The 22,099-nt window shown below is 53.0% G+C and overlaps 1 protein-coding gene across 2 annotated transcripts in view; it reads left to right on the top strand.

The window, feature by feature from the left end:
• The window catches only part of CPT2 (carnitine palmitoyltransferase 2), a 33,008-nt gene that overhangs the window by 8,735 nt on the left and 2,174 nt on the right, over positions 1-22,099 (top strand). For both annotated transcript variants that reach the window (XM_063938906.1, XM_063938905.1), the window contains exons 3-5: positions 8,454-8,534; positions 8,614-8,720; positions 15,449-16,747. In XM_063938906.1, the coding sequence (XP_063794976.1) occupies positions 8,454-8,534; positions 8,614-8,720; positions 15,449-16,747 (1,487 nt within the window). The remainder of the gene's footprint in view (positions 1-8,453; positions 8,535-8,613; positions 8,721-15,448; positions 16,748-22,099) is intronic.

Raw genomic sequence — 22,099 nt, forward strand, 5'->3', positions numbered from 1 at the left:
CTACTGGGCCAGTGTCCTCTGTTTAACACTTTAAGGTGAGGCTCAGTGGGTGCAGAAGTATATACACATGTATGACACTACCCCTATCCATTCACTCAGTGAGACTGCCAGTGTCCCCATCAGTGTGCGCTGGGTGAGATAGCCGGTATCCCTGTCAGTGTGCGCTGGGTGAGATAGCCGGTATCCCTGTCAGTGTGCGCTGGGTGAGATAGCCGGTATCCCTGTCAGTGTGCGCCAAGTAAGATAGCCAGTATCCCTGTCAGTGTGCGCTGGGTGAGATAGCCGGTATCCCTGTCAGTGTGCACTGGGTGAGATATCCGGTGTCCCTGTCAGTGTGCGCCAAGTAAGATAGCCAGTATCCCTGTCAGTGTGCGCTGGGTGAGATAGCCGGTATCCCTGTCAGTGTGCACTGGGTGAGATATCCGGTGTCCCTGTCAGTGTGCGCCAAGTAAGATAGCCAGTATCCCTGTCAGTGTGCGCTGGGTGAGATAGCCGGTATCCCTGTCAGTGTGCACTGGGTGAGATATCCGGTGTCCCTGTCAGTGTGCGCCAAGTAAGATAGCCAGTATCCCTGTCAGTGTGCGCTGGGTGAGATAGCCGGTATCCCTGTCAGTGTGCACTGGGTGAGATAGCCGGTATCCCTGTCAGTGTGCACTGGGTGAGATATCCGGTGTCCCTGTCAGTGTGCGCCAAGTAAGATAGCCAGTATCCCTGTCAGTGTGCGCTGGGTGAGATAGCCGGTATCCCTGTCAGTGTGCACTGGGTGAGATATCCGGTGTCCCTGTCAGTGTGCGCCAAGTAAGATAGCCAGTATCCCTGTCAGTGTGCGCTGGGTGAGATAGCCGGTATCCCTGTCAGTGTGCACTGGGTGAGATATCCGGTGTCCCTGTCAGTGTGCGCCAAGTAAGATAGCCAGTATCCCTGTCAGTGTGCGCTGGGTGAGATAGCCGGTATCCCTGTCAGTGTGCACTGGGTGAGATATCCGGTGTCCCTGTCAGTGTGCGCCAAGTAAGATAGCCAGTATCCCTGTCAGTGTGCGCTGGGTGAGATAGCCGGTATCCCTGTCAGTGTGCACTGGGTGAGATAGCCGGTATCCCTGTCAGTGTGCACTGGGTGAGATATCCGGTGTCCCTGTCAGTGTGCGCCAAGTAAGATAGCCAGTATCCCTGTCAGTGTGCGCTGGGTGAGATAGCCGGTATCCCTGTCAGTGTGCACTGGGTGAGATATCCGGTGTCCCTGTCAGTGTGCGCCAAGTAAGATAGCCAGTATCCCTGTCAGTGTGCGCTGGGTGAGATAGCCGGTATCCCTGTCAGTGTGCACTGGGTGAGATATCCGGTGTCCCTGTCAGTGTGCGGCAAGTAAGATAGCCAGTATCCCTGTCAGTGTGCGCTGGGTGCGATAGCCGGTATCCCTGTCAGTGTGCGCTGGGTGAGATAGCCGGTATCCCCGTCAGTGTGCGCTGGGTGAGATAGCTAGTGTCCCTGTCAGTGTGCGCTGGGTGAGATAGCCAGTGTCCCTGTCAGTGTGCGCGGGGGGAGATAGCCGGTATCCCTGGCAATGTTGCCAGGTGAGAAAGCCGTGTGAGATGGACGGTATCCCTGTCAGTGTGCGCTGGGTGAGATATCCGGTGTCCCTGTCAGTGTGCGCCAAGTAAGATAGCCAGTATCCCTGTCAGTGTGCGCTGGGTGAGATAGCCGGTATCCCTGTCAGTGTGCGCTGGGTGAGATAGCTGGTGTCCCTGTCAGTGTGCGCTGGGTGAGATAGCTGGTGTCCCTGTCAGTGTGCGCGGGGGGAGATAGCCGGTATCCCTGGCAATGTTGCCAGGTGAGAAAGCCGTGTGAGATGGACGGTATCCCTGTCAGTGTGCGCTGGGTGAGATAGCCGGTGTCCCTGTCAGTGTGCGCCAGGTGAGATAGCCAGTATCCCTGTCAGTGTGCGCCAGGTGAGATAGCCAGTGTCCCTGTCAGTGTGTGCTGGGTGAGATAACCGGTATCCCTGTCAGTGTGCGATGGGTGAGCTAGCTAGTGTCCCTGTCAGTGTGTCCCGGGTGAGATAGCCGGTGTCCTTGTCAGTGTCCGCCGGGTGAGATAGCCGGTGTCCCTGTCAGTGTGTGCTGGGTGAGATAACCGGTATCCCTGTCAGTGTGCGACGGGTGAGCTAGCTGGTGTCCCTGTCAGTGTGCGCCGGGTGAGATAGCCGGTGTCCATGTCAGTGTGTCCCGGGTGAGATAGCTGGTGTCCCTGTCAGTGTGCGCTGGGTGAGATAGCCAGTGTCCCTGTCAGTGTGCGCGGGGGGAGATAGCGGGTATCCCTGGCAATGTCGCCAGGTGAGAAAGCCGTGTGAGATGGACGGTATCCCTGTCAGTGTGTGCTGGGTGAGATAGCCGGTGTCCCTGTCAGTGTGCGCCAGGTGAGATAGCCAGTATCCCTGTCAGTGTCCGCCGGGTGAGATAGCCAGTGTCCCTGTCAGTGTGTGCTGGGTGAGATAACCGGTATCCCTGTCAGTGTGCGATGGGTGAGTTAGCTGGTGTCCCTGTCAGTGTGCGCCGGGTGAGATAGCCGGTGTCCATGTCAGTGTGTCCCGGGTGAGATAGCTGGTGTCCCTGTCAGTGTGCGCTGGGTGAGATAGCCAGTGTCCCTGTCAGTGTGCGCGGGGGGAGATAGCCGGTATCCCTGGCAATGTCGCCAGGTGAGAAAGCCGTGTGAGATGGACGGTATCCCTGTCAGTGTGCGCTGGGTGAGATAGCCGGTGTCCCTGTCAGTGTGCGCCGGGTGAGATAGCCAGTACTCCCGTCAGTGTGCGCCGGGTGAGATAGTTGGTATCCCTGTCAGTGTGCGCCGGGTGAGAGCCAGTACTCCCGTCAGTGTGCGCTGGGCGAGATAGCCGGTGTCCCTGTCAGTGTGCGCTGGATGAGAGAGCCGGTGTCCCTGTCAGTGTGCGCTGGGTGAGAGCCGGTATCCCTGTCAGTGTGCGCCGGGTGAGGTAGTTGGTACTCCTGTCAGTGTGCGCCAGGTGAGATAGCCAGTACTCCTGTCAGTGTGCGCTGGGTGAGATAGCCGGTATCCCTGTCAGTGTGCGCAGGTTGAGACAGCCAGTACTCCTGTCAGTGTGCGCCGGGTGAGATAGCCGGTGTCCCTGTCAGTGTGCGCCTGGTGAGCTAGCTGGTGTCCCTGTCAGTGTGCGCCGGGTGAGATAGTTGGTACTCCTGTCAGTGTGCGCTGGATGAGATAGCCGGTATCCCTATCAGCGTGCGCCGAGTGAGATAGTTGGTACTCCTGTCAGTGTGCGCTGGATGAGATAGCCGGTATCCCTGTCAGCGTGCGCCGAGTGAGATAGCCAGTGTCCCTGTCAGTGTGCACTGGGCGAGATAGCTGGTTTCCCGGTCAGTGAGCGCTGGGTGAGATAGCCATTATCCCCGTCAGTGTCCGCTGGGTGAGATAGCCGGTGTCCCTGTCAGTGTGTGCTGGGTGAGATTTCCGGTATCCCTGTCAGTGTGAGCCGAGTGAGATAGCCGATATCCCTGTCAGTGTGCGCCGGGTGAGATAGCCAGTACTCCCATCAGTGTGCGCCGGGTGAGATAGCCGGTGTCCCTGTCAGTGTGCGCCTGGTGAGCTAGCTGGTGTCCCTGTCAGTGTGCGCCGGGTGAGATAGTTGGTACTCCTGTCAGTGTGCGCTGGATGAGATAGCCGGTATCCCTATCAGCGTGCGCCGAGTGAGATAGTTGGTACTCCTGTCAGTGTGCGCTGGATGAGATAGCCGGTATCCCTGTCAGCGTGCGCCGAGTGAGATAGCCGGTGTCCCTGTCAGTGTGCGCTGGGTGAGGTAGTTGGTACTCCTGTCAGTGTGCGCTGGATGAGATAGCCGGTATCCCTATCAGCGTGCGCCGAGTGAGATAGTTGGTACTCCTGTCAGTGTGCGCTGGATGAGATAGCCGGTATCCCTGTCAGCGTGCGCCGAGTGAGATAGCCGGTGTCCCTGTCAGTGTGCGCTGGGTGAGAGCCGGTATCCCTGTCAGTGTGCGCCGGGTGAGGTAGTTGGTACTCCTGTCAGTGTGCGCCAGGTGAGATAGCCAGTACTCCTGTCAGTGTGTGCTGGGTGAGATAGCCGGTATCCCTGTCAGTGTGCGCAGGTTGAGACAGCCAGTACTCCTGTCAGTGTGCGCCGGGTGAGATAGCCGGTGTCCCTGTCAGTGTGCGCCTGGTGAGCTAGCTAGTGTCCCTGTCAGTATGCGCCGGGTGAGATAGTTGGTACTCCTGTCAGTGTGCGCTGGATGAGATAGCCAGTATCCCTATCAGCGTGCGCCGAGTGAGATAGTTGGTACTCCTGTCAGTGTGCGCTGGATGAGATAGCCGGTATCCCTGTCAGCGTGCGCCGAGTGAGATAGCCAGTGTCCCTGTCAGTGTGCACTGGGCGAGATAGCTGGTTTCCCGGTCAGTGAGCGCTGGGTGAGATAGCCATTATCCCCGTCAGTGTCCGCTGGGTGAGATAGCTGGTGTCCCTGTCAGTGTGTGCTGGGTGAGATTTCCGGTATCCCTGTCAGTGTGAGCCGAGTGAGATAGCCGATATCCCTGTCAGTGTGCGCCGGGTGAGATAGCCAGTACTCCCATCAGTGTGCGCCGGGTGAGATAGCCAGTATCCCTGTCAGTGTCTGCCGGGTGAGAGCCAGTGTCCCTGTCAGTGTGCGCTGGGTGAGATAGCCAGTGTCCCTGTCAGTGTGCGCTGGGTGAGATAACCGGTATCCCTGTCAGTGTGTCCCGGGTGAGATAGCTGGTGTCCCTGTCAGTGTGCGCTGGGTGAGATAGCCAGTGTCCCTGTCAGTGTGCGCCGGGGGAGATAGCCGGTATCCCTGGCAATGTCGCCGGGTGAGAAAGCCGTGTGAGATGGACGGTATCCCGGTCAGTGTGCGCTGAGTGAGATAGCCGGTGTCCCTGTCAGTGTGCTCCGGGTGAGATAGCCGGTGTCCCTGTCAGTGTGTGCTGGGTGAGATAACCGGTATCCCTGTCAGTGTGCGCCGAGTGAGATAGCCGATATCCCTGTCAGTGTGCGCCGGGTGAGATAGCCAGTATTCCTGTCAGTGTCCGCCGGGTGAGATAGCCGGTGTCCCTGTCAGTGTGCGCTGGGTGAGATAGCCAGTGTCCCTGTCAGTGTCCGCCGGGTGAGATAGCCAGTGTCCCTGTCAGTGTGTGCCGGGGGAGATAGCCGGTATCCCTGGCAATGTCGCCGGGTGAGAAAGCCGTGTGAGATGGCCGGTATCCCTGTCAGTGTGCGCTGGGTGAGATAGCCGGTGTCCCTGTCAGTGTGCGCCGGGTGAGATAGCCGGTGTCCGTCAGTGTGCGCCGGGTGAGATAGCCGGTGTCCCTGTCAGTGTGCGCTGGGTGAGATAGCCGGTATCCCTGTCAGTGTGCGCCGGGTGATATAGCCAGTACTCCCGTCAGTGTGCGCCGGGTGAGATAGTTGGTATCCCTGTCAGTGTGCGCCGGTTGAGATAGCCAGTACTCCCATCAGTGTGCGCTGGGTGAGATAGCCGGTATCCCTGTCAGTGTGCGCTGGGCGAGATAGCCGGTGTTCCTGTCAGTGTGCGCCGGGTGAGATAGTTGGTATCCCTGTCAGTGTGCGCCGGTTGAGATAGCCAGTACTCCCATCAGTGTGCGCTGGGTGAGATAGCCGGTATCCCTGTCAGTGTGCGCTGGGCGAGATAGCCGGTGTCCCTGTCAGTGTGCGCCGGGTGAGATAGCCGGTGTCCGTCAGTGTGCGCTGGGTGAGATAGCCGGTGTCCCTGTCAGTGTGCGCCGGGTGAGATAGCCGGTGTCCCTGTCAGTCTGCGCTGGGTGAGATAGCCGGTATCCCTGTCCGTGTGCGCCGGGTGAGATAGTTGGTATCCCTGTCAGTGTGCGCCGGGTGAGATAGCCAGTACTCCCGTCAGTGTGTGCCGGGTGAGATAGTTGGTATCCCTGTCAGTGTGCGCCGGTTGAGATAGCCAATACTCCCATCAGTGTTCGCTGGGTGAGATAGCCGGTATCCCTGTCAGTGTGCGCTGGGCGAGATAGCCGGTGTTCCTGTCAGTGTGCGCCAGGTGAGAGAGCCGGTATCCCTGTCAGTGTACGCCGGGTTAGGTAGTTGGTACTCCTGTCAGTGTTCGCCGGGTGAGATAGTTGGTATCCCTGTCAGTGTGCGCCGGGTGAGATATCCGGTATCCCTGTCAGTGTGCACAGGTTGAGACAGCCAGTATTCCTGTCAGTGTGCGCCGGGTGAGATAGCCAGTGTCCCTGTCGGTGTGCGCTGGGTAAGATAGCCGGTATCCCTGTCAGTGTGCGCCTGGTGAGATAGCCAGTACTTCCGTCAGTGTGTGCCGGGTGAGATAGTTGGTATCCCTGTCAGAGTGCGCCGAGTGAGATAGCCAGTACTCCCGTCAGTGTGCGCTGGGTGAGATAGCCGGTATCCCTGTCAGTGTGCGCTGGGCGAGATAGCCGGTGTCCCTGTCAGTGTGCGCCAGGTGAGAGAGCCGGTATCCCTGTCAGTGTGCGCCGGGTGAGGTAGTTGGTACTCCTGTCAGTGTGCGCCAGGTGAGATAGTTGGTATCCCTGTCAGTGTGCGCCGGGTGAGATAGCCGGTATCCCTGTCAGTGTGCGCAGGTTGAGACAGCCAGTACTCCTGTCAGTGTGCGCCGGGTGAGAAAGCCAGTGTCCCTGTCGGTGTGCGCTGGGTAAGATAGCCGGTGTCCCTGTCGGTGCGCGCTGGGTGAGATAACCTGTGTCCCTGTCAGTGTGCTCTGGGTGAGATAGCCAGTGTCCCTGTCATAGTGCAATGGATGAGATAGCTGGTGTCCCTGTCAGTGTGCGCCGGGTGAGATAGCCAGTACTCCCGTCAGTGGGGGTCATTCAGAGTTGTTCGCTCGTTATTTTTTTCTCGGAACGGAGCGAATAGTCGCTAATGCGCAATGTCCGCAGTGCGACTGCGCCAAGTAAATTTGCTATGCAGTTAGGTATTTTACTCACGGCATTACGAGGTTTTTTCTTCGTTCTGGAGATCGGAGTGTGATTGACAGGAAGTGGGTGTTTCTGGGCGGAAACTGGCCGTTTTATGGGTGTGTGCGAAAAAACGCTACAGTTTCTGGGAAAAACGCGGGAGTGGCTGGAGAAACGGGGGAGTGTCTGGGCGAACGCTGGGTGTGTTTGTGACGTCAAACCAGGAACGAAACTGACTGAACTGATCGCAGATGCCGAGTAAGTCTGGAGCTACTCAGAAACTGCTAAGAAATGTCTATTCGCAATTCTGCTAATCTTTCGTTCGCAATTTTGATAAGCTAAGATTCACTCCCAGTAGGCGGCGGCTTAGCGTGTGCAATGCTGCTAAAAGCAGCTAGCGAGCGAACAACTCGGAATGACCCCCAGTGTGCGCTGGGTGAGATAGCCGGTATCCCTGTCAGTGTGCGCTGGGTGAGATAGCCGGTGTCCCTGTCAGTGTGCGCTGGGTGAGATAGCCGGTGTCCCTGTCAGTGTGCGCTGGGTGAGATAGCCGGTATCCCTGTCGGTGTGCGCTGGGTGAGATAGCCGGTGTCCCTGTCAGTGTGCTCTGGGTGAGATAGCCGGTGTCCCTGTCAGTGTGCGCTGGGTGAGATAGCCGGTGCCCCTGTCGGTGTGCGCTGGGTGAGATAGCCGGTGCCCCTGTCGGTGTGCGCTGGGTGAGATAGCTGGTGTCCCTGTCAGTGTGCTCTGGGTGAGATAGCCGGTGTCCCTGTCAGTGTGCGCTGGGTGAGATAGCCGGTATCCCTGTCGGTGTGCGCTGGGTGAGATAGCCGGTGTCCCTGTCAGTGTGCTCTGGGTGAGATAGCCGGTGTCCCTGTCAGTGTGCGCTGGGTGAGATAGCCGGTGCCCCTGTCGGTGTGCGCTGGGTGAGATAGCCGGTGCCCCTGTCGGTGTGCGCTGGGTGAGATAGCTGGTGTCCCTGTCGGTGTGCGCTGGGTGAGATAGCCGGTGTCCCTGACGGTGTGCGCTGGGTGAGATAGCCGGTGCCCCTGTCGGTGTGCGCTGGGTGAGATAGCCGGTGCCCCTGTCGGTGTGCCACGGGTGAAATAGCTGGTACCCGTCAGTAGTGTGCGCACATCTCTGCACAGTCTTCCTTTACACGCCCTCACTAAACTTCGCCTACATGAGAATGCCGTGTTGGCGCCATCTTCCGCCCTTTCAGCCATCAGATGAGGCGACTGCGTTTTGTGTGCCTCTGAAACGGCCATAGAGGCGTGCGCTCCACTATGGAATATGCGCAGTGTAAAACACAGACTCATTGCGCTCTGCACGGGCCCCAGATGCGCCTGATATTGGAATGAGAAAAGAAGAAGGAGGCACCCAGACCCGCGGTACGCCGTTACTGTATACTCTGCGTGTTGTCGCTTTGGTGAGGAGAGCGCCGCCGCACGCTCTGTATATGTCACACCCTTTCCTTCTGTCTCCCAGGCTGCCAGTCCCTAAGCTAGAAGACAGTATAAGACGATACTTGAACGCACAAAAGCCTCTGCTAGACGATGACCAATTCAGGTAAGGACTTACCTCCGGGAGGTGTTTTTGATCCTTGCCCTTTATGAAGGGGTCACGGTGATTGTCTGATCTCTTTCAGGAGGACTGAGCAGCTGGCGCAGGCGTTTCAGAGCGGGGAGGGTAAACAGCTGCACGAGGAGTTGGTGCTCCAAGACAAGCAGAACAAACAGACCAGCTATATTTCCGGTAAGTGTCCAGGATGGGCCGGTAGCTATGATAATAGGATTTTGGTACTTACCAGGTAAATCCTTTTCTTTGAATCCATAGGGGGCACTGGAGTACTCTTGGGATATGGACGGCTTTAGCAGAACAAGGCACTGAATATTTAAATTTAGTAACTCTCCTCCCCTCCATATTCCCAGAGTACCTCAGTGTTTTTTACTGAGCCGAACAGGAGCGATAGAGAGGATGACAATGGAGAGTTACATATAACATTATAACATAACGGACAACAATAAAGTTGACACATAACGTTACTGACAACTAAACAGTTGACACCATAACCGATAGAACTTGAAAATTTGAACCAGTCGGTGAGAATGTGTTACCATAAGATCCACTGAACTTACCACAAACCAGGTAAAACTGCTCTGGGTGGGCGTCCAGTGCCCCCTATGGATTCAAAGAAAAGGATTTACCTGGTAAGTACCAAAATCCTATTTTCTTTTTCATCCACTAGGGGTCACTGGAGTACTCTTGGGACGTACCAAAGCTTCCCCCGTGGGCGGGCGAGCGGTTTGGCACCTGTAACACTAGGCGGCCAAAGCTAGATGCTGATGCCGCAAACGTATCAAACTTGTAAAAGCGCACAAACGTGTGCACTGATGACCATGTAGCCGCACGGCAAAGCTGCGTCGTAGAAGCCCCACGACCAGCTGCCCATGAAGTTCCCACAGAACGTGTGGAATGAGCGGTTACTGATGTAGGCGGCTGTAACCTAGCATGAAGGTAAACCTGACGTATGGTCAGTTTAATCCATCTGGATAAGGTCTGCTTAGAAGCTGGCCAACCCATCTTGGCAGCATCATAGAGAACAAACAACGTATTACGAACTGTAGACATTCGGGATACATAAACGCGTAATGCGCGTACCACATCCAAAGTTCCAGAATCTCCTGTTAACACAGGAACTACTATTGGTTGATTGATGTTGATTGATGTGAAAAGATGACACTACCTTTGGCAAGAAAGCGGGATTCGTCCGAAGTTGCGCTCTGTCATTATGAAACACCAAATACGGTGGCTTGCATGACAAGGCACCCAAATCTGAAACACGCCTTGCCGAAGCTAAGGCTAGGAGAAAAATAGTTTTCCAAGTGAGAAACTTAATATCCACTTGTTGTAAGGGTTCAAAATATGAAGACTGTAAAAAAATCTAAAACCAGATTCAAGTCCCATGGCGCTGTAGGTGGAATGAATGGAGGCTGTACTCTGAGGACACCTTGCAGAAAGGTGTGTACAGACGGCCATAGAGCCAATCGTCTTTGAAAGTAAATTGACAAAGCAGATACCTGCACCTTTAGTGTAGATAAACGCAGTCCTCCATCTAACCCCGTCTGTAGAAATAACAAAAGACGGGATAACTTGAAAAATGACGTCGGAAACTTCCGAGCTTCACACCAACCTATATAGGCACGCCAAATTCTGTAATAATGAGCTGCCGTAACTGGCTTCCTAGCACGTAACATGGTGGTATAACCGATTCTGGAATGCCCTCTCTTCTTAAGAGGGCGGTCTCAACAGCCACCCCGTCAAACGCAGCCGCGCTAAATCGGGGTAAAGGAACGGACCCTGTTGTAACAGGTCCGGACGTATCAGGAGCGGCCAAGGATCGTCTGCGAGTAGTCTGCGGAGATCCGAGAACCAATCTCTCTGAGGCCAATGAGGCGCCACTAGTATGACTGTGGTGGACTCTCTTTTGATCCGTTTTAGCAACAGAGGGAGTAGCGGAAACGGTGGAAACAGATACACGAGGCTGTACGGCCACGCGATTGTGAGAGCATCCACCGCCACTGCCTGTGGATCTCGCGTTCTGGACACATACTGGGGCGTTTGGTGATTGTGGCGAGATGCCATCAGGTCCACTTGAGGGTAACCCCACCTCTGGACCAACATGTGAAACACTTCTGGATTTAATGCCCATTCTCCTGGATGAAAATCCCGACGGCTGAGATAATCCGCCTCCCAGTTGTCCACTCCCGGAATGAACACTGCCGACAATATCACTTGGTGATGCTCGGCCCAATTGAGGATTCGAACTACTTCCCACATGGCCATGCGGCTTCTCGTTCCTCCTTGTTTGTTGATGTACGCGACCGCCGTCGCGTTGTCTGACTGCACTTGGACAGTCTGAGACCGAAGCATGTGCACTGCTTGTCGTAGCGCATTGTAAATTGCCCGGAGTTCCAGGACATTTATAGACAGCAATCTTTCGTGATCCGCCCAAAGACCCTGGAGCTGAAAATTTTGAACTACAGCTCCCCAACCTCTGAGACTCGCGTCTGTCGTTAGAATTATCCAATTCCAGACCCCGAACCGATTTCCTGCTGTTAGATTGTGTACTTTGAGCCACCAGAGTAGAGATACTCTGGCCCGTGGAGACAACCTCACCCTGTGGTGAATCTGCAGATGTGAGCCCGACCACTGTGCGAGCACCTCCAGTTGAAAAGGACGTGAGTGAAATCTTTCGAACTGAAGCGCTTCGAAAGCCGCCACCATTGTGCCTAACAGGCGAATGCACAAATGTACAGAGACTGTGCGTGGCTTGAGCACTAATTGTACCAGACGACGAATACTCTGTACTTTCTGTTCTGGTAGGTAAATTCTTTGATCTACCGTATCTAGAATCATTCCTAGGAATTGAAGTCGTTGAGACGGAATCAGATGTGATTTCTTGAAGTTGACAATCCAACTGTGCTGAACTAGTACATTGTACATCAGCAACGCATGTTAGAGGAGCATCTGTTGAGACGGAGCTTTGATGAGCAGATCGTCTAAGTACGGAACTATTGTCACTCCCAGGGATCTGAGATGAGCTATCATCACAGACATCACTTTGGTGAATACCCGAGGCGCTGACGAGAGGCCAAACGGTAGAGCCTGAAACTGGTAATGGTTCTGCCGTATCGCAAAACGCAAGAACCTCTGATGAGGTGGCCAAATCGGAATGTGCAAGTACGCATCCTTGAGATCTAGCGCAGTCATGAATTCCTGTGGCTCTAAACCTGCAATTACTGACCGCAGTGATTCCATCTTGAATCTGTAGTAAGTGACGTACTGATTGAGGCCCTTTAAGTTCAATATTAGCCTAACCGAGCCATCCGGCTTTGGTACCACAAACAGACTGGAATAATAACCCTGCCCTTGTTGGTGTACAGGGACCGGAATCAAAACTGCTGAATCCAGCAGAGACTGAATGGCAATTTGCAGAACCGCCCTCTTGTCGTCCGACACAGGCAGTCCTGTCTTAAAGAACCGCAGTGGCGGGAGACAGTCGAACTCTATCTTGTAACCTTTTAACACTAAATTGCGGATCCACCCATCTGTGGATGTCTGGAACCACGCCAAATGGAACGTCTGAAGGCGTGCCCCCACAACTGGAGATCCGAGATGGGCTGGGAGCCCGTCATGCCACTGGCTTGTTGGTGACCTTAGCGTCCTGACGACTGGTGTTGGTTTGTTGAAAACCACGTCCTCAACCTCGTCTACCAGGCGTGGCTGTTCCTCTACCACGGCCTCGAAAGGGCTGAGGTCTAAAGGATTTGAACGCCGGCCCAGAGTATTTCCGTCTAGATACCGTTGGAGGCAATGGTAGGAAAACAGCCTTCCCTCCCGTGGCCTCAGAAATCCATTTGTCCAATTGAGGACCAAACAACTTCTCCTTACCGTAAGGTAACGCCTCTATACCTCTTTTAACCTCTGCCTCCGCTTGCCAAGATCGCAGCCAGAGTGCTCGTCGTGCCGTAACTAGCGACGATGAAAGGCGAGAAGTGAGCTGACAGACGTCAGTAGAAGCTGTACATAGATACTCAGCAGCTTCACAGATTTGATCAGCGAGAAGTATAAGGTGATCGTCATGTAGACCAGACTTGAGTTCTGTTATCCATACAATTAGCGCCTTAGTTACCCAAATGCAAACCAACCCAGGTCTAAGCAACACTCCTGCTGCTATATACATGGACTTTAGCATAGCTTCTATTTTCCGGTCTGAATGGTCTTTAAGCGTAGTAGCAGTTGGTACTGGTATGGTTAATTTCTTTGTAAGTTTTGACACAGACGAATCCACCATTGGCGGAGTCTCCCATGTGGATGTCACAGACTCTGGAAACGGGTAACTAGACTTAAATCGACGAGGTATAGAAAACCGTTTATCCGGATTCTTCCGTGTTTCTACTAACATCTTATTAAGAGATTCCGAAACAGGAAAACACATTGGAGATCTCTGTCGTTTAGTAAATACGACTTCATCATTTGTCAGTGGCTCCTCAGTCTCTGTAAACTTCAGAGACTGACGCACTGCCCTGATGAGATTATCAATGCCTGGGCTGTCAAAATCTTCACTATCTGACTGCTGGTCTAATTCGCCCTCCTCACCCTCATCTTGCGCAGTGAGGTCTGGCATAGAATCGTCAGAATGCAACATAGCAGAAACTGGTAAATCATAAGACAAATTAAATTTATCCCTTCTACCCAAAGTGGACTTGGACCCTTGGCAAGGCTGAGACCCCTCCGGTAGTTCTGGCGGTCTCACCCGAGACTCCGATCTTGCCGCTTCCCGCTCGTGTCGAGCGGCGGCCAATTCTGATTGCAACCCAGCCATTACATCTGCTAGCATTGCCCATGGAGGGTCCGGGGATGAAACCAGCTTTGAAACCGGAGCGGAAATTGTATTTGTAGCTGAATTCACAAAACATACTGTACATGTGGTAGATCCATCCGGTAACACACACTTACAGACAGTACAGTGAAACTGCTTTTTTGTTTTTGCTGGTGCCTTACTCATTATGCAGACAGACAATACAATAGACAAAGACAGACAAATTGCACGACTCAGTAAAATGTTACTAAGGTGTCTCTATACATATATGGCCGAAGTGCAGTGCATGTGGCCAGTACTATATGAAACCTGATCCCAAATTCCCACTAACACCCCTGCGCCATCCGGTGGAGTAGTGTTGTAGGACAGGAACGTTCTGGAATCACAAACATAAAGAAACAGGAAGCATGGTTAAAATGGCCCCCATGCCATGCTTACACTAATAATCACAGTTCAGGGTTTAATCCTTATAACCTGTAACTATTCCATCAAAAGTAACCTGTTAATATAGGCTTAATAGCCTATGTAATTATTGCTATAACCCACGCAGACTTGCTGCTGCTGTTATGCATGCCGCCCCTCTCCCCCCCCTTGCAGCTGCGCTGCCTGTGATCTTCCCCCTCCCCTGTGCCCCGTGTACCGCTGTCTTAGCGGGGAGCAGTTACCGGGGAGCGGGTATCCTGAAGCCGGAGATCGGTGGCAGGGAGCCGGGGAGCGCTGTAGTGGAGAGCGGTCCTCTGTGCGGCCAGCGGGCGTGAGCGGCGGGTCTGAGCGGCGCAGGAACGGCTCATGGCGGGCGCTTATTGGAAACGGCTGTGGCGGGCGCTGAGCCCCGTACAGCGGCGGACGGAGCGGCTGGGTCGGGCGGCCTACAAATAGCGGCGGGTGCGGGCGGCGGTGAAAAGAAGCACTTTCCCCACACAGCGGGGCGGCAGCGTAAGCTGACCGCCCCGTCCCCCCAGCATACCTTGACTCCTGTATTGAGGGCTATGACGGGGCTTCTGTCTGTAAGCTCCGTCTAGCTCTTCCTGCAGGTCAGTGAGTGAGCTGCGTGTGGCTGTGAGGGTGCTCTTTGTGAGGACCGACACGCCATGCGCTGCCTCTGTGCAGCGGGCACTATCCCGGACCCACGTTTTTTGATGTGCTGAAGTTGCAAAAAATAAAAAGTAAAAATTAAAAATAAAATATTCAAAGTAAGTGTGGGAGATCCACACAAGCCTGTTAGTGCTGTGAGCACAGAAAAAACACTGAGGTACTCTGGGAATATGGAGGGGTGGAGAGTTACTAAATTTAAATATTCAGTGCCTTGTTTTGCTAAAGCCGTCCATATCCCAAGAGTACTCCAGTGACCCCTAGTGGATGAAAAATAAATAGCTCTGTCAGTGTATGAGAACTCGCCAGGCCACACCAGAGGCTCATACATGGAAATATATTAGTGAATAGGGTCCATTGCAGTGTACAAAGAAATATCTGCTGACATTTCTGCAGCATCCCTGTTACCTACTTACTAAGCAATTCTGGCAAGAGATTTGTTATGTAGCGACGTGCGATAATCCTAGACACCAGATCGGACGGTTTAGTTCGTCGCCTCCTTTGCCCCAGCCTAACGATTGCTGCTCTTCATCACTAGTATTTGCTCTTTGGCAGTTTGTTAGTAAATCACCGGCGGGTTAAGACGCTGCTAGCACCCGGTACACACATGAATCATAGAAAACGCTGCGTTGTAAAATGTAAATGTGGCGTTAAGGTTTTGAAAAGCAACCGAGGGAACTACATGAGGTAATAGGTCAGATTTATTTAAAGGGATTTTCCTGAAAAGTGCATAAACTAAAGATCTGGCTGTGTCCTCGTGTGTAACACTACAGCGGGTAATAACATTCTTATACTATCTTAGATTTAGATTTCAGTTTGAACACACCCCACCCACATCTAACTCTCTCTGCACATGTTACATTTGCCCCACCTGCAGTGCACATGGTTTTGCCCAATTGCTTACTTTTTTGGGTTACTGCCAAACCTGAATATCCCCCATAATGCTTATTTTACACCATTCTTTCGGGATTACATCTGTACTATAACCATTTTCTTCATCCTGCAGGTCCTTGGTTTGATATGTATCTCTGTGCCCGGGAATCCATTGTGCTTAATTATAACCCCTTCATGTCCTTCACCCCTGACCCGAGGCCTGAGTATAACGACCAGCTTCTCCGAGCCACCAATATCACCGTGTCTGCTATGCGTTTGCTAAAGACCATTCGAGCTGGACATCTGGAGCCGGAGATTTTCCACCTTAATCCGGCAAAAAGCGACACACAGAAGTTTAGGAGGCTCATCCGCCTTGTACCCTCCTCTCTGTCCTGGTATGGGGCGTACATGGTAAATGCATACCCCTTAGACATGTCACAGTATTTCCGTCTCTTTAACTCCACCCGCCTGCCGCAACTAAACAAGGATGAACTGGTGACGGATGAGAAGGGAAGACATGTCCTGGTGCTCAGGAGGGGGAACTTCTATGTATTCGATGTATTGGACAGAGATGGGAACATAGTGAAAGCATCGGAAATTCAAGCCCATCTAAAACACATCCTGTCGGACCCCAGCCCAGCTCCTGAATACCCCTTGGGGTATCTGACGAGTGAAGAGAGAAACACGTGGGCACGTCTAAGGCAGAAGCTTGTAGACAACAGGAACCAAGAGGCTGTGAGTAAAGTAGATTCTGCTGTGTTCTGTATGTGCCTGGACGACTTCCCTGTACAAGACCGCATCCAGCTATCGCACAATATGCTTCACGGTTCCGGCCTGAATCGCTGGTTTGATAAGTCATTCAGTATCATCATAACAGAGGACGGAACGGCGGCTGTGAACTTCGAGCACTCGTGGGGAGATGGAGTCGCTGTTCTACGGTTCCAAAATGAAGTTTATAAGGACAGCACGGAGCGACCAGCTGTATCTCCGCAGAGCACCCCAGCTGCCGTGGACTCCAGTCAGGCTGTGCAGAAGCTGAGCTTCAACCTGGACGAATCGCTGAAAGCCGCAGTAACTAAAGCCAGAAGTGCGTTTGAGGCAGCAGTCAGCTCACTGACCATAGAAACCATGGAATTCAAGAGAGGAGGGAAGGAGTTCCTGAAGACCCAGAAGCTGAGCCCTGACGCCGTAGCGCAGCTCTCCTTCCAGATGGCATTCCTGCGGCAGTATGGGCAAACCACCGCCACGTATGAATCCTGCAGCACCGCGGCCTTCAAACATGGGCGCACAGAGACCATCCGACCAGCCTCGGTGTATACCAAGCAGTGCTCCGAGGCTTTTGTGAGACGTACGGCTAACGCAGCTGAACTCCGGGCAATGCTGAACGAGTGCTCCAAGTATCACGGGCAGCTGACCAAAGAGGCGGCAATGGGTGAGTCCACTATTCCTGCACATCTATGGCCGCAGCACACGCGCTGTGTTCAATGTCCTGCTGAAACGCGCAGAGAAGTCACAGCTTTTGCCGGTTACCACTAAGTTTATCCTTAAAGCAGATTATATGAACCAGTAATAATGGTTGTAGGGAATTACCAGATTCTAGTTCTCTGTGACAGATGCTGGACACGTTTACATTGCATAGCCTGCATTTCTCTTACGTCCTAGAGGATGCTGGGGACTCCGTAAGGACCATGGGGTATAGACGGGCTCCGCAAGAGACATGGGCACTATTAAGAACTTTAGAATGGGTGTGCACTGGCTCCTCCCTCTATGCCCCTCCTCCAGACCTCCGTTAGATCCTGTGCCCAGAGGAGACTGGGTGCACTGCAGGGGAGCTCTCCTGAGTTTCTCTGATAAAAGACTTTTGTTAAGTTTTTTATTTTCAGGGAGCACTGCTGGCAACAGGCTCCCTGCATCGTGGGACTGAGGAGAGAGAAACAGACCTACTTGAATGATAGGCTCTGCTTCTTAGGCTACTGGACACCATTAGCTCCAGAGGGAACGGAACGCAGGTCTCACCCTTGCCGTTCGTCCCGGAGCCGCGCCGCCGTCCTCCTCACAGAGCTGGAAGATAGAAGCCGGGTGAGTATGAGAAGAAAAGATCTTCAGAGGCGGCAGAAGACTTCAGATCTTCTCTGAGGTAACGTGCAGCGGTAAAGCTGCGCGCCATTGCTCCCACACAAGACACACACGGAACAGGCACTGATGGGTGCAGGGGGGGCGCCCTAGGCAGAAATAAACCTTGGGTATGGCTTTTCTGGGTACATTAGGCTGCGGAGGCAGTAAATGAAGAGATCCCCCGCCATTTTTTACATATTGAAGCGGGACCGAAGCCCCGCCGCTGGAGGTGGTGGAGCTTGATCCCTCAGCACTGACAGCGCCATTTTCTCCACAGAACGCTGCAGAGAAGCTGGCTCCCCGGACTCTCCCCTGCTGAACTCGGTGACAGAGGGCTGAAAAAGAGGGGGGGAGGGAGGGGGGGCAATTTCTAGGCGCAGTGAGTTTTACACAGTGTGTGTGAAGAGAAGCGCTATCTGGGTGATTTTCCAGTATTTACTAGGCGCTGGGTGTGTGCTGGCATACTCTCTCTCTGTCTCTCCAAAGGGCCTTGTTGGGGAATTGTCCCCTTATAGATATATCCCTGTGTGTGGGGGTGTAGGTACAGGCGTGTCGGCATGTCTGAGGCGGAAGGCTCGTCCAAGGAGGAGGTGGAGCGAATGAGTGGTGTGTCTCCGTCGGCAACGCCAACTCATGAATGGTTGGACATGTGGCATATGTTAAATACAAGTGTGGCCTCCTTACATAAGAGACTGGACCTGGCAGAGTCCAGGAAAAAAGCTGGGAGTCAATCCACGGATTGGTCTAGGTCACAGGGCCCGTCTGGGTCTCAAAAACGTCCCCTATCCCAAATAGCTGACACTTATACCGACACGGATTCTGATTCCAGTGTCGACTACGATGATGCAAGATTGCACCCAAGGGTGGCTAAAGGTATTCAGTGTATGATTATTGCAATAAAGGATGTTTTACATATCACAGATGACCCCTCTGTCCCTGACACGAGGGTCCACATGTTTAAAGAAAAGAAACCTGAGGTAACCTTTCCCCCTTCTCATGAGCTGAACGAGTTGTTTGAAACAGCTTGGGAAACTCCAGATAAAAAACTGCAGATTCCCAAAAGGATTCTTATGGCATATCCTTTCCCTGCACAGGACAGGGTACGTTGGGAATCCTCTCCCAGGGTGGACAAGGCTTTGACGCACCTGTCCAAGAAGGTGGCGCTACCGTCTCCAGACACGGCAGCCCTCAAGGATCCTGCTGATCGCAGACAGGAAACGACTCTAAAATCAATTTATACACATACGGGCGCTTAGCTCAGACCGGCAATAGCATCGGCATGGGTATGCAGCGCAGTTGCAGCATGGACGGATACCTTTTTACCTTTTGTTCCCCAACAGCAAAAGAAAACACCACAATATCAGATGCAGTCCTTTCGGTCGCATAAGGCCAGAAGAGGTCGGGGCTCCTCTTTCCTTGCCAGAGGTAAGGGTAAAGGGAAAAGAACACCTGCGTTGGCTAGCTCCCAGGAGCAAAAGTCCTCCCCGGCTTCTACAAAACCACTGCATGACGCTGGGGCTCCCCTAAGGGAGTCTGCACCGGTGGGGGCACGTCTTCGACTTTTCAGCCGAATCTGGGTTCTTTCAGAAGTGGATCCTTGGGCGATCGAAATTGTTTCCCAGGGCTACAAGCTGGAATTCGAAGAGGTGCCCCCCCCCCCGCCGATTTTTCAAGTCGGCCTTGCCAGCTTCGCCACCGGAAAGGGAGGTAGTGTTAGCGGCAATTCAAAAGCTGTGTCAACAGCAAGTGGTGGTCAAGGTTCCCCTGGTTCAACAGGGAAAAGGGTATTATTCAACCCTGTTTGTGGTCCCGAAGCCGGCTGGTTCGGTCAGACCCATTTTAAATCTAAAATCCCTAAACCTGTACTTAAAAAAGTTCAAATTCAAGATGGAATCGCTCCGAGCGGTCATATCCAGCCTGGAAGGGGGGGATTTTATGGTGTCACTAGACATAAAGGATGCATACCTTCATGTCCCCATATATCCCCCTCATCAGGAGTACCTGAGATTCGCTATACAGGACTGTCATTACCAGTTTCAGACGTTGCCGTTTGGGCTTTCCACGGCCCCGAGGATTTTCACCAAGGTAATGGCAGAGATGATGGTGCTCCTGCGCAGGCAGGGAGTCACAATTATCCCATACTTGGACGATCTCCTGATAAAGGCGAAATCGAGAGACAAACTGCTGGAGAGCGTGTCGCTCTCCTTGAAAGTGCTCCAACAGCACGGTTGGATTCTCAATCTGCCAAAGTCACAATTGGTTCCAACGACTCGGCTATCGTTCCTAGGCATGATTCTGGACACGGAACAAAAGAGGGTTTTTCTCCCGATGGAAAAAGCCCAGGAACTCCAGAACATGGTCAGAGACCTGTTAAAACCGAAAAGAGTGTCAGTCCATCAATGCACTCGAGTACTGGGAAAAATGGTGGCAACCTACGAGGCTATCCCCTTCGGCAGGTTTCATGCGAGGACATTTCAGTGGGACCTTCTGGACAAGTGGTCCGGGTCCCATCTTCAAATTCATCAGAAAATAAGCCTGTCCCCCAGGGCCAGGGTGTCTCTCCTGTGGTGGCTGCAGAGTTCTCACCTTCTAGAGGGTCGCAGGTTCGGCATTCAAGACTGGGTTCTGGTGTCCACGGACGCGAGCCTCCGAGGTTGGGGAGCAGTCACACAAGGAAGAAATTTCAGGGACTATGGTCAAGCCAGGAGGCTTGTCTACACATCAACATTCTGGAGTTGAGGGCCATATACAACGGCCTACGACAAGCGGAGAATCTTCTTCGGGACCTCCCGGTTCTGATTCAATCAGACAACGTCACAGCCGTGGCTCATGTAAACCGCCAAGGCGGGACAAGGAGCAGAGTGGCGATGGCGGAAGCCACCAGGATTCTTTGCTGGGCGGAAAATCACGTAAGCGCTCTGTCAGCTGTCTTCATTCCGGGAGTGGACAACTGGGAAGCAGATTTCCTCAGCAGACACGATCTCCATCCAGGAGAGTGGGGACTTCATCAAGAAGTTTTTGCAGAGATAATAAGTCTTTGGGGAATTCCTCAAATAGACATGATGACGTCACGCCTCAACAAGAAGCTTCGACGGTATTGCGCCAGGTCACGGGACCCTCAGGCAGTAGCAGTAGACGCCCTAGTGACACCATGGGTGTTTCGGTCGGTCTATGTGTTTCCTCCTCTTCCTCTCATTTCAAAATTTTGAGACTCATAAGGCAATGGAGAGTGCAGGCAATACTCATTGCTCCAGATTGGCCTCGAGGGGCCTGGTACTCAGATCTTCAAGAAATGCTCATAGAAGATCCGTGGCCTCTTCCTCTCAGAGAAGACCTGTTACAGCAGGGGCCATGTGTGTTCCAAGACTTACCGCGGTTACGTTTGACGGCATGGCGGTTGAGTACCGAATCCTAGCTGAAAAAGGTATTCCGGAGGAGGTCATCCCTACTCTACTAAAGGCTAGAAAAGAGGTGACGGCAAAGCATTATCACCGTATTTGGAGGAAATATGTTTCTTGGTGTGAAGCCAAGAATGCTCCTACAGAAGATTTCCATCTGGGCCGATTTCTCCACTTTTTAGAGACAGGAGTGGATATGGGCCTGAAATTAGGCTCCATTAAGGTACAGATTTCGGCCTTATCTATCTTCTTTTAGAGGGAATTAGCTTCTCTCCCAGAAGTCCAAACGGTTGTGAAGGAAGTGCTGCACATCCAGCCCCCCTTTGTGCCCCCAGTGGCACCTTTAACGTGGTCTTAAACTTTCTGAAGTCTCACTGGTTTGAACCTCTTCAAACAGTTGAATTAAAATTTCTCACGTGGAAGGTGGTCATGTTATTGGCCTTGGCATCTGCAAGGCGGATGTCCGAATTGGCGGCCTTGTCCCACAAGAGCCCCTATTTGATTTTCCATGTGAATAGAGCTGAGTTGAGAACACGTCCTTAATTTTTGCCTAAGGTGGTTTCTTCTTTTCACATCAACCAACCTATTGTGGTGCCTGTGGCTAAGGGGGACTGGGAGGACTCCCAAGTCCCTGGATGTGGTCAGAGCCTTAAAGATTTATGTAGCCAGGACGGCTAGGATTAGGAAAACAGAAGCTCTGTTTGTCCTGTATGCAGCCAACAAGGTTGGCGCTCCTGCTTCTAAGCAGACTATTGCTCGCTGGATCTGTAACACGATTCAGCAGGCTCATTCTACGGCTGGATTGCCGTTACCTAATTCGGTAAAGGCCCATTCCACTAGGAAGGTGGGCTCTTCTTGGGCAGCTGCCCGAGGCGTCTCGGCATTACAGCTTTGCCGAGCAGCAACTTGGTCGGGTTCAAATACTTTTGCTAAATTCTACAAGTTTGATACCCTGGCTGAGGAGGACCTTGAGTTTGCTCAGTCGGTGCTGCAGAGTCATCCGCACTCTCCCGCCCGATTTGGAGCTTTGGTATAAACCCCATGGTCCTTACGGAGTCCCCAGCATCCTCTAGGACGTAAGAGAAAATAAGATTTTAAACCTACCGGTAAATCTTTTTCTCCTAGTCCGTAGAGGATGCTGGGCGCCCGTCCCAGTGCGGACTAAATCTGCAAGACTTGTATATAGTTGTTGCTTACATAAGGGTTATGTTGCAGTTGGAATCGGTCTTTGACTGATGCTGTTTTTTTGTTCATACCATTGACTGGTTGTG

This window comes from Pseudophryne corroboree, chromosome 9 (genome assembly GCF_028390025.1).
Source record: "Pseudophryne corroboree isolate aPseCor3 chromosome 9, aPseCor3.hap2, whole genome shotgun sequence".
NCBI classification, from domain to species: Eukaryota; Metazoa; Chordata; class Amphibia; order Anura; family Myobatrachidae; genus Pseudophryne; species Pseudophryne corroboree.